The sequence below is a fragment of the Anopheles aquasalis genome, chromosome 3 (assembly GCF_943734665.1).
Source record: "Anopheles aquasalis chromosome 3, idAnoAquaMG_Q_19, whole genome shotgun sequence".
NCBI classification, from domain to species: Eukaryota; Metazoa; Arthropoda; class Insecta; order Diptera; family Culicidae; genus Anopheles; species Anopheles aquasalis.
This window is the reverse complement of record NC_064878.1, coordinates 25570172-25583142: the sequence shown is the minus strand read 5'-3', so window position 1 is coordinate 25583142 and position 12971 is coordinate 25570172. Positions and strand designations below refer to the sequence as shown.

The window sequence follows — 12971 nt, the reverse complement described above, 5'->3', positions numbered from 1 at the left end:
GTGTTCAGTATAATTTTCAGAATATTAAAAATATCAATGAAGAGCATTCCAAAAGCAGCCATTGCCATTTGCACATTGCGCCTGGTAACAGCCTGGGCAGTCCTGTCAAATATCATGCCCAGAATCATTTAGGAAGCGTCAGCAAATTAATCAAGATCAATTCAACTGATGATCGGCTTGATCGCGCTGATTACTTAACTGCGCAACCGAATTCCACACATCGAATTTGGGGTGATTTTTCTCGCCATTTCCGGCGCCACGCTGGTTATAATGAATGCGTCAGGCCACTTTAGCGAGGTTCCGCATTTCACCGGCGCTAATACAATTTTAACGACAACCGCAAATTGACAATCTTGACAGGGGGCAGGAAGCCAGGAATAATCACCTCCCACCACCGTGAGATTCCAAGCTTTGGTGGAATTTATGAAAATTGGATACATAAAGTATCAACCATCATCGGTCCGTCCGATGACCGTCCGTCGGGTCCGTGCAGGGAAGTTTGTGAGAGAGAAAGAGACACCAGGGCTAGCACCACCAGGCGAGTGGCCACCAGCACCCAGCGACACATTAATGACTATTTTATATTGTTTTCCGAAGCGCCCAACCGGAACCGAACCGAAAACTACCAAGCGGGCGGCCACAACGGGGCCAATGGGTGTAGTCAGGCATGCCGCCGGCCACGGCACCAGCGTGGAAGCGGCTACGGGAAAATGGAAAATCTGTTGCTGGCCTGCTGCTGTCCAACGCCAACTCCGGTTACTCAAACAAAGCATCAATTCCACCGTCCGTCGTATCGTGAGAACTCTTCTTAAAGAACACACTGGCCACAAATGCTGGCCAGCAGCAGAGAATACGCAAACACATACACACGGCACGGCACGGGGAGCGACGTGCCTAGCCGTTGACCTCAGCGAGTCGCCGTGACGTCACGGTTGGGTAGCTGTTTATCAAAAGAACCTGTCTTTCTGCATACAATCTCAGCGTTTGTGCGTGTTTATGTGCGAGAAGAGAAGAGTTGCGACAGTTTGATTGCGTCCGGTTGTTATAAGAAGATATCAACTTGATAGACCTCGTGATCATCGAGAAGAAGGATCTTTCGTGCAGCTTTTTCTTTGGTTCTTACCAACAGATGTTTTTGAGAACAAACACTCTATGCTCATAGAAAAACCAACAACGTCTTCGAAAGCAAAGAACAAAATGCTTTAGAAATGAGTAATACGAGCTGTAAGACGATCCGCCTACAAAGAGTAGAGCACCAACAATATTGCTTTCATGTGATCGTACTCGCTTCATCTGAGTACCGCACGTTAAGCGATCCAATATGGACCGATTTCCAGCCAGTCAGCAGTACCGCCGCGCCGGTTCCTTCCTGGAGCTTAAAAGGTTATTTGTTTCGTTCCCCGCCGGACCGCAGCACGCAATTAGCTTTGCGATCATGTTACCAAAACGGATCGGGCCCCTCCCCCGAAACATCCGTAGGTGGTGGGCTGATGCGTTTAGCGTGTGGTCTCCCACCATTCTGTTTCACGAGAGAAGACCGAGGACCGTGTTGTGACCCAATTTGTAGCACCCCGACTGCTCTTTGGTACACCGATCGCCCGGGTTGCAGCATGAAAACCATGCGGAAGTGTCGATTGTGCTGATGAGAGCGATCATCGCGTTGTGCGATTGTTTTTAATTCAACTTCATCGCATGATCATCCGTTCGTTTGTTCGTTCGTTCATTTGTGCGCGATTGATGGAAGGCCCCAAAGGGGTGGCCATAATTAGATTCCATACGGGGTGCGCCAGTTGGTCCACACGATTACTCATCGATCGGAGCTGCTGTTTATTTTTGGCAAGCCTACGGCACCGGCACCAACAGCAACAGCAGCAGCAGCATCAGTTATCGCGTACAATCGAGTTGATTGTGTTGTTGCAGTTGCGTTGTTTTGGTGGAACGGTGTTAGCAGGACTCTAACGGGAGACGTTGCTGTATTAAAAGCCCTCTTACGCACGAACAGATGGTTGAGTTGGGTCAAGGTGGTGGAAGGTTGTTCTTTTAACTAAAAATGGAGTTTAAAGTATTCATTCCATCATAGCTGATTAGAATTGGAATCAAGGATGATCCACAGCGTTCATAAACTTTGCAATACAATAATCCATTTCTTTCACCAAAAACTTTGATTGAAGGCAAATGTAACTCAATTTGATACGAGTAAGTTCCATCCAGAATGCTGCATTCAGAATAAGAACTCCTCAGTATTGGTATTGAAACAAAAGATCTAAAAGATTTAGAGCTGAAATAGAAAAGAACACCTCAAAGAACACCCCGAGCATGGCCAGTATTTCCCCTTCCTGCCGAATCATACGGTTTAACAGCAAAACACAAGACAAATAGATAAATTTATCGCCAAAAGCCGATTGAACCGGAAGGAACTGATAAGGTAGCTTGATTACGGGGAAAAGGTTTATCTACCGCTAATCATCATCGGTATTTTTGTTTACCATGATCGTGAACGGACTTAACACACGTGTACGGACTTAAAATATGTAGCAAAAACATACCATAGAAATATAAATCCTTAGCCCAACGAATGATTCATATTATTAGACATTAATTAGCCTTTTAGCAATCAATTTGGACTATACCTAACACTGATTCTGATTTAGGTTTAGGTAGATCAACTTTTATTCTTTGTTCATAAATGGGCTAAGGGTAGGAAATGAGATAATAGAAAAAAAGGACAAGCATAGGACAGGTTAATAAACTTGTTACAACTCCACCTCGAATCGATCACTACTGAAATTCACCAATCACACCAGTTAAACAATACAAAAACAAAACAAAACTAATGTGGAAAAGCTTAGCTGAACCCATTTGCAATCCGAACCTTGATGCAATATCTACTATATTCTAAAAAAACGCAATTTAAGGAAAAAACTGATTCTGATTTACAAAAAAATCATAGCTCTGTTGTCGGGACTGTAATATTGAATCCGTTTTCTGTTCATTAACATTTGTTTGAAGGAGAACAAATAATGGATTTTTTTAAGCACTAAAATAATCCCTCGTGTTTTGTAAAACAGGCTTCCACTTCCCACAAAAACAAAAATATGATTGCAAGATGATGCCGACATTGGGATGCCAACATAAACAACACCAGGCCGGCGGCGCCACGCGCTCCACATTTTATCTAATCAAATGGGAAATGCATTCTTCGTCGTCGCTCCGGATGCTGAAAACTTGGAACCCTAGCGAACGGCGGCGCTAATGGACGTCGAATGGTCATCTATTATGGTCCGCTCCGGGCGGACACCTTCCACAGCAACACTACGGCCCACGAGGCGAGCTGACGTAAGATGTTCCGCGTTTCTCCAGCGCGATGCTGGCAGTACCAGAGCGTTGGCAACGGTCTCTTTGATGATTCAAACAGCGGACTGGGGAGCAACTGTGAAGCGCGTACGGCACTGCTACTCCCATGACTGGCTGTCTTTCGATGACAACCGCCAACGTGCTTCTGGCAATCAATCATACCCACAGCGTCGGTTCGCATTTACTGGTTAGAAAAAGATCCGATAAGCACCTCTGATCTCAGAACTCTCGCTGCCTGCATCTACGATACATTTATCGACCAAGCAAGCCATGGAGCTCCTTCGATGATCGATGCCCTGCCACGGTTCATGTCGTGTAACGTTGCGCTGTCTCCGTTTCGCTCTACAGTCTTATCAGTTGGAAGTCACCTACATATCATATCACTACCTCGACCAGTCACGTCACAGAAACATTATAAGACCGCTTGTCACCAGCCTTTGTTCGGCTAGTTGGCCCCATTTGTTTGGACGTGAACGGAGTGTGAGTGACGATCTAGTGAGAATGCAAGGTAAAAAGGTGCCCAGGATCATGATCACCAGTCCCCAAGATGTTCTACGTTCTTCAAAACTTACAGGACCAACAAGGGGCATTATCGCCTTGATGGTGATCGCCATCGCCACCGTCTTCATCGCCGTACCGGTGCAATCCCAGAAGCTACCGAGCTTCCTGGCGACTCCGGTATGCCGTGATCGTGGCCAGTACCTGATCGCACATCCCCGGGACTGCCAGGCGTATTTCTACTGCTTCGACGGTCAATCGTACTACGGTCAGTGCAATGCTGGGTATCGGTTCGATGCCGTTCGGCAGTCCTGCCTTCAGTCGACGGTCCGGGAGTGCTACAGCTGTCCGGCGGACGGTGCCTCCAACCTGCCGCATCCCACGTCCTGCCAAATGTTCGTGTTGTGCTACCTGGGTGTCGCCCATGAGCGCACGTGTCCGGACGGTCTCCTCTTCAACGCGGCCCTCGGCCAGTGTGACCTGCAGCAGAATGTGCAATGTACCCGGCGGCCATAACGGATGACTTCTGCCGGACTTCGAGAGTTCCTTTTTATCGGGCAGCAGCAGGGCGGGGGGACAGTAATTTAGTGAAGGCATTTGAGGTGATGGTGGTGATTGAGTGACGTGCGGTGCTTTGTTTTTTTTTTGCAAATAAATTTTCATTCAATTCATCCGAGTATTCGAAGCCAAAGCAGTCACCTGACAGGGTCCAGCGTGTAACCGGATGTGCGTGGCCGTGGTTTGTGATTCGTGGTGGGAACCAATGCGCACGTGCAATCGTCCGGCTTACTTTCCCTTTAAACCAACATTCCCCTTCCGATCCATGGTGGCTGGTGGCGAGCTGCGGTGCCCGATTGGTTTGTTGATGATGACGGTAGTTTCTCTCTCAAAGCACTAGGTGGCGTGTGACCCGCCGGATGTGGGCCGTTTTTTGGGATTTGAAGAAGGATGGAACACCCTTTCATCATCAGCAGCACCAGCACTCGATCGCTGCTTCCTCGCCAAAGCAATGGAATTTTTGGGGAAAAAAATAAGACAGCATTCGATGCGAGCTACCAGGAAAGAAAGCGAGATGAAGAGAGCCCCCTCACTCTCTCCCCCTTTTCCTCTATTGGACAATTGACCAAGTGCTGCGAGCGTCTATTGATCACTGGGCCTATTGATTGGGCAACGGTTATTGGTGCGCCGTTTTTTTTTCCTTTAATCCCAGAGCATGCTTTGCTAATTTTATGTTGCGTTGCTAGGCCGCTGCGCCCGTGCACTGCAACGCGTTGCTGTCCAGCGATGCTAAACTAACGAGGTGTGCTCGTGGTGGACGTATGGCCCATACCCCGGCACGCCAATAATAACGATCAGTCGCGAGGTGCGCGAGACGCCGTGCCCGAGACGTGCTATTAGACCGGACGAAAGTAGACCGGAGTAACAGATTTCAAATTTGCTATTTCTCATGTTTTCGGCACCGTTCCAACGCCAGGGACCGGGAGGGTTTCTTTTGGGAAAGTTTCTTTCGGAACCTGTTTTTGTTCACGCGCGCGCGCGCAGGCGCTTGGGGAACGGATGCAAGCCCCCCTACCCGGGGAGGGATCGCACGTACCGCACATACCGAGACCGAAGACGACACATTAACAACTCTTGGTTTGGGGTGCACGTGATATGTTTGCTCAGGGGTCCGAGGCCTTGCATGTGTGTGCTGGGATTTGTTGTGATGGCACTCGATCAGCTTAATGACCGGACAGTTGCTGTGGCGCCGATGCTGGTGTGCTTTCATACTTTCGATTGTAATTTCAATTACCAGCGAATGGCCTTGTGGGGTGGGCCGGCGGGAATGCGAAGATTGCCCTTTTTTGTTGTGTCCCACAATTCTGGCACACTCTTGACTCCAATCTTTAATTAATATCCTCTGATTGAAGAGGTTCCCCACCCGAAAGAAGGGGCTGATTTATAATTGGTTCCTTTCAATCGGAAATTTGAGAAAACGCTGGATCACTACCGGGGAATGAAGATCAATTCAAGGCAACGGTAGGAAGAGCAGTAGCTGAAGGTGCGGATAAAATGCAGCTTAGTACTGCGCAACACGTGCACGCAGTCGATACCTTTCGTAAACCTTTTAGGGAACTATCTGCTGATAAGATATCGCAAGCACCTTCAGAAGCGTAGAAGGGATTACAAGTAAAATCCGCATTGTGATATCATCCGTTGATAGTAAACGTGAGAGGTGTTTGTTATTGTTTGTTTTGAAGGTTTGAATGAGGAGCGGATTGTTGAATATCCATAAACGTCGCTAATATTGTAGCTTTGTCTCAGCTACATTCTATACTTGATCGATAGTCCAGCTCTGACTGTATTGGGTCAACCTGAGTCATTTGGATCCTCAAACAAGTACAAGATATCCATAATTAAAAGCCGATAAATATCTAGAATACCCCTCAATAAAGGGATTTGAATAGACCAATTTTAGAATCTGATATCTTAATTGCAAACATGAGTAAACTTCTAAATGTAGTTTTTTAAAGGTTCCTACAAACAAGAACTAGCAAACTGACGATTCAAACGGCCCATTTAATCTGCTATAACATCTCTTTGTTTCTTGACATTTGCATATCTTTGTGATCTGATGTCCCTCAACACCATCCGCGTTAATGTGTTTGCCAAAGGAACAGCAAATCAAGTCATAAATCTACGTAGTAAAACTATCAAGCCTCTCAAGGTTAAACTCAGTGTGTTCTCCTTCCGCGAATCGGCTTTAGTTAAAACTGGAAGCATGGAAACGACCTTCAGGACTCTCTAAGAGCGTGTTGGCAGTTCTCATTCTGTCAATTACCTGCGTGATGGGGTTCGCGAGTTGGACTTTTCGTCGTATTTTCCCTAAAAATCATGTCTACTATTAACAGCTGTTGTCACTTTAGTATTATACAAGTCCGTAATCCAACACATTTGCTTGCAGTTGCAACAAAAACTGGCTACACTCTTATAGAGCTCTTTCGAAACTCGCTTATAGGACCAAACAATTGCGCACCTAGTTGTACTACTGAATATGCAACAGCGGAACATGAGAATGGTTCGCTCAAGTGGTAGACCGCTACAATGTCTTGTTGGAGGCGTGTGCTCATGAGCCTCTTTTGGTGGCAAACTGTTTACACAAATGGCACCACGTCACTCGTTGTGATTTCAGCTGAAACTGTTTTGTACCCTTGGATCCCAAAGCGTCATTGAACCGCGACACCACGACACGAACTGCAAACTGAGCCCGGGGACGGGGGCGAATTTAAATTTCTAAATTCAAATTTGAATGAAAATGATGATTTTCATATTCCCATGCAATTTGCCCGGCCTACAAGCAACTACTAACGGTTGCAAATAAGTCATTTGTTCTCAAAACAGATTCAACATATGGCACGATGGCGATGTTTTTATGTAACTGTTTCTAGTTTCGAAATTTCCACTGCAAAGGAAAGAATTCTAGTTTTAAAGTCCAGCAGACGAATTTTTTAAATGTTCCTTTAACCCTCGGTTGGGCACCCGGGTACCCATTTCAAGTTTCAACGAAAAAATGAATGCCTTCCCGTGAATATTTTTTTACGAAACTCCGGATCCCCAAAGTACAACTCATTTCACACCGAATTCGCTTTTGAATTGTTTTGATATCTCATATTTAAAGGTAATTATGGGCCGATGAAATTAACACCCGCCCAGTGGCACCCGGGTACCCGGGTACCCCATACGTTGGCTATGCACATGGGCTATGTTTATAAACACAAAACAATACTTTTTATCAACATTTATCCATGTTGACGTGTTTATTAATTGTTAATTAGGTAAACTACAATATTTTGATGAAAATTTCATTACGTTTGAGTTTTTCAACGAGCAATAGGAGAAAAATAATCAACTTATTTTGAAACCTTTTATGTGCAATTGAAATTATATATTATTTCTCAAACTGATTAAAAATGTTTCTAATAGTGTAACTTTATTAACATTTGAGTAAATCATACACTACTCTTCAACAAAAAGGGTTTAGGCGGCATTTTCGTAGACCACAGAGACCAATATACATGGTGCGTTCAGAAAGTGATGAGACTGGATTTTTCCTGTCGAAACGTTTTGAGATAAGGTATTGAACTTTTAACGCCAACGTAGAGAAAGGATTTAGCTATTCAACACACTTTATTTCATTCGGCTATGACAAACTGAAAGAAAATGGGACGATTTTTCGTGAACCATGTTTTTAATTGATGTAACATCGTAGAACGCCCCCTTTCTATGGACCACAGCCCGGATCATCGCGGACCTCTTTCCTGGTACAGAGCACGCGAACTTGATGAATTACTGGCACCAACGGAATGTTTTTCTGAAGATCCGGGTGATCCGCGCCACACCAATGGTCCATAGAAAGGAGACATTCTACGGTGTTACATCAACTAAAAACATGGTTCACGAAAAATCGTCCCTTTTTCATTCAGTTTGACATAGCCGAACGAAATAAAATGCGATTGATAGCAAAAACCTTCCTCTACCTTATCGTACAAAATTAAACACGTTATCTCAAACCGTTTTGTCAGAAAAATCAATTCTCATTACGTTCTGAACGCGCCATGTAGCAACTGGTCTGATCTCGTAGCTCAATTGTGCCCAATTAACTCAATTGTTTATGACTCAAAAGTGCCTTATGACAATTCAAATCTGATTTATTCGAAGAAATCAATAATTTCAATAACATATTTGCTGGAAAATTCGATCACTTTACGATCTTATTGCTTGCTTTACGACGTACGCGGTAGAGAATGACCGTACGAAGGGGTATAAATGCGTTGTGTTCATTATTTTTATTGTTTTTATTGGATTTTGTTTTGATTTTTAAAGAAAAATACGTTCCGAAGACTCTTAAATTAGTTCTAGAACACCATTTTTATCATAAAACTGCTACAAACGATGATACAAGAACATAACAATGCAATGCACATAAGTGGGGTACCCGGCTACCCGGGTGCCCAACGAAGGGGTAAACGCCGGGTGCCCAACCGAGGGTTAAACACGAAAAGCCCAAATCAGTATGCAGACACCGAACTCAAGAGTATCACGATATACTCTTAAAATGTTCATGATCAAATTAAAAAGAAAGTTCCCGATCCACACATTGTTGCATAGCCGTGTCTATAACGGTTAGCTAATGGCTCATTAGCATCCTAAGTCAAACATTCAGCCACAGCCGAACAGATCGCTCATTATAACCACGGCACATACTGCTGATCATCCACAGAAGACAGAAGCGCTCTTTCGCTTTCCACCAGCCTTTTTGGGACCCGATCGTAGTGCACGCGTGATTTTTGGGCTGATGGAAAACGGACCCAGGGAAAAACAATAACAAAGGCATCCATCAGAAATTGATCGACGACTCCAGCAGCGCGCACACACTTTCACTGGACCGATCAAACTCCATTATAATTCCGTTTATTCCGGCACCGGCGGCACCTGCGGCTGGCAGATTTTTACTCTGCCATACCATGCCAGGTCGCCTTCGCCTGGTGGCTACGTGTGTACGTATGGACGGTCGAGCGTACATGAAATTCCAAGGCCACCACCATTAGACGCATTAGAAAGTGAAACGAATTCCACACGGCATCGGATTTGAATCGTCGAACCTTGGGTGTTGGGTGGTCTTGGCCACTCGTCCGCCACGATCGCCCGCTCGCCCGCTCGCCCTATCGCGGTGTTTCGTGGGTTGTCTTCACTCTTTTCGATTCGCTACGAGGTCGCCTGGCCTGTAAGCCGATAGTCGCGTGATATTACATCGTACCTCAGCGAGAGACGCAGGTTTTAATGGCGAATTGTCTCTTCGGAAACTTTGCGCGTGATCTCTGGCACGGTGACAGAGAGCCGAAAGAACGGCTCGCCTACACCTTTTGCTGTGGCCCGTGGTGGTCCCTGAGACGGCCTCAGGTTGTTGCTGCAATCGGCTGATTGCTGAATCACCAGATGGGGGCTGATGGATCGCCAGAGCTGCGAACGAACCACCAACGAGCAAGACACCAATGCACCAAAGAGACAGAAGAGACTTATTTTACAAAAAAAATGCATTTTTCGCTGCCATTTTGCAACAAGCAGCGTGGCGGTTATGATCGTGGCTGTCAACTTGAAAATGTCATTCGCTGATTCGTCAGTGTTGCCTTGAAAAAAATGGGTATAAAGAGACTGGGAAAGAGAATTACTGGGGCGCAAGATCTGCTGGTCTGTGCCCTGTGCTTAGCTTCTAAGTTGCGAGCGAGAGCTACCCTCTACTTGGAGCTCCCCTGCACGATGCGCCGGCCATCATCACCTTGACTTTCTTCACGCTTCACCAGCTCCACCAGCGCGCGATTTCGGAGTTGGATGAAGCCGGGCCGTTTTTTTTTGTTCGCTGATATGTAGGTCACGCAGCCGCAGCCACACGGTGCAATGATTTTCGGTTAAGCCACCCTCACAAACCCCTTGATGTGGCGAATAATGGTGGAAGGAATGTGGTGGTGGCGCTTCGCAACGCTACGCAATCACCCGATACGCCGTTCGATCGTGAGCGATCGTGCGCTGTCTCGAGTGCGAGAGAGAAAGAGTGTTGCTGTTCGTCGATGAAGACGATTCTCTAGAAACCTGGAGGGGTCCATGCTGGAACTGTGGGCTAGCATTTCGCGCATTCCAGTGCGTACCGTCACGAATTTGGCGAACGAATTGCCTTTCGATTCGTGGAGAGTCGTGGACAGAGTCTAATCGGTCTCGTTGGCAGGGAGGTGGCAACCCAGAAAGAGGTGAGGAATTCTGGACAATTTAGCGTCGCACGTCGTGTCACCAGATGCCAGGCAGTCATCTCTAGTCTAGTGCTGCGTAGGGGCATGATAATTTGATGTCTTTGATTCGACTGGAACTTTCGCGTAACATCGATCGCTACTTTGTGTACGAGAAGCTCACTCAGTTAGCTTGCGGTTGTTTATGACGTGTCCCCAGTATGACGAAATTCTCGCCATCAACGTATCATGTGTCAGATCGGCATCAGCAGCAGCATCAGCAGCAGCGCCTTTACTCCCGAAAATTATCAAATTCCCATTTATCACCCTTTTAGAGTGGTAGTGTGAAGACACACTGGATGGAGATCCAAGGGACGAACCAAAATCTAGACGAAAAGCTGGGAAAATCGTTGCCCATCCCACGTCAAAACAATGGTCGATGAGATCCATCCATCAATGTTGGCGACCGCCAGGAGGGGCGCCAGTTCTCACCGATCCACAGTGCGCTGTCGAACGGCACAATGACCTGCGTCGAAAAGTCTCATCGAAGGTGACCTCCCACCAACAAGCGACCGGCACGTGGTGGTTTGGGGCATCTCAAGACACAACACGTCGACGTGGTAGCCGTGGTCCAACGTGGAATGCAAACGTCGGCGGTTTGTGTGGTGTGGAGTAATTTTCAAATTTTAACCTTCAACCGGTGGTGGCAGTGCAGACGAGCCCCGGTGGGGGGACGAGGTGTACAGTTGCACGGGAGTGTTGCATTACGTCTGCGACAGAGTGAGTTCTCAAAGCAGTGAAGTTGCAATTGTCAACTAAAGGCAATTGTTCGATTTACCGGGTGCTAGGGCAGCCAGAAAGGGTCTGTTTGGTTTTCTGAGGTTCAGTCAGTGGTTTAGTGGGTTTTTCCACAACACATTTTCCACGGAAAGTGTTACACTTTTTTGGCGGAGATAGATTGACAATGGAGCATTTATTGCGAGGAGATGAATTTCATTTAAATAGATTATGCTGAAAATCTTCGATGAATTTTTAATTTACCCTTTAAAATAAAGTCGTTCTTGCAGTTGGTATCATATTAAATACTTTAGAGATTGCTATCACAACAATGGCATTTCCTAATCAAACTTGGTAAACATTTGCTCGCAGAAAATCCTACAACAAACAGAGTGTCTTCTGTAGATTTAAAAGATAATGACAGTTAAATGTATTATGGACATGTAAATAGGACTTTTTACATAGACAAATTTCTGGTGGCGCTATCCTAATGTGAGTATTTTTGTTTGAAAGCTGCATCTTTGAGGGACTTTCAGTCAAAATTTCATAGCATATGGTCCTGTAAAAGCAAAGTTATAGCGCATAAAGTGATGGTATGTTTGGGTGGTCGGTACAAGTTTTCTGAATGGTCAAAATGTCAGCATAATGTTTTCCTTTCATCCACAAATGAAGTTTCCCGAATACTTAAAAGCCACAAGAAACCAGATCAGGTGATTACGGGGAAGGATTTTTCGATAAAATGCAGTTTTTGGTAAAAAAAACGGAGGTGAGCGTTGAGCGATGAGGCAGCGCATTATCGACGCAACATGTGCCAACTCCCTTTTCAACGATATTCTTGCCTAATGCGACAAATGCTATGCATTAAACGCTTCATAACACCAAGATTTATATATATATATATGGCAAACCATTGTTTGGCCGGTTGTTTGGTCAATTTTGATAAAATTCCGCGTTTCTTTCGATGCTCCCAGCTGTAATCTCGATCCTGGCTTAGTTGACATGAATGTCATCGTTACGAACGGTTTTAAAATGCGTATACCACTCTTAAAATCTGCCACGGGATAGACAATCATCACCAAACACTTTTTGCATCAGTAAGCGAAACGTTTTACCGAGTTTAAAAGCTAAACTTGATATTGGTTTTTTGTTTAATTATCATTTTTGTACCGATAACAAAAACATACTGTCATTTTAATTCAATAACTTTGCTTCTAGACGACCAAATGCCATGAAAATTGGACTGAAAGTCGCTCAAAGATGCACCTTTCAAACAACAATATCCATATTAAGAAAGCGCCACCAGAAATTTTCCTATGCAAAAAGTCCTGTTTACTTTGCGACAGACCATGTAGATTCTCTATAACATAGTTGGCGAAAACATCCGTTGATTTGATCAATTGATCAAAGTACCATTGAATGTTACTGATCATAACGCATTAACAACATGCCAGTGTACGAGAGAAACCGCTGCTACTTGATTCAAACACCTACAACATTCCGGGGCCGCACGATTTGAGCTTGTTCGGAAATAGAAACCCTAAAAGGGACGGGGGGAAAGGTGTCCAGCGTAAACGAAAGAACATA

At 45.3% G+C, this 12971-nt stretch overlaps 1 protein-coding gene across 1 annotated transcript; it reads left to right on the top strand.

Annotated features, from left to right (window-relative positions):
• Nucleotides 1-3855: 3855 nt before the first annotated feature.
• On the top strand, nucleotides 3856-4368 carry LOC126574479 (chitin-binding domain protein cbd-1-like). Its single transcript, XM_050234705.1, has 2 exons — nucleotides 3856-3862; nucleotides 3929-4368. The coding sequence occupies exons 1-2, from the start codon at nucleotides 3856-3858 to the stop codon at nucleotides 4366-4368; spliced, it is 447 nt and encodes a 148-aa protein (XP_050090662.1).
• Nucleotides 4369-12971: the final 8603 nt, after the last annotated feature.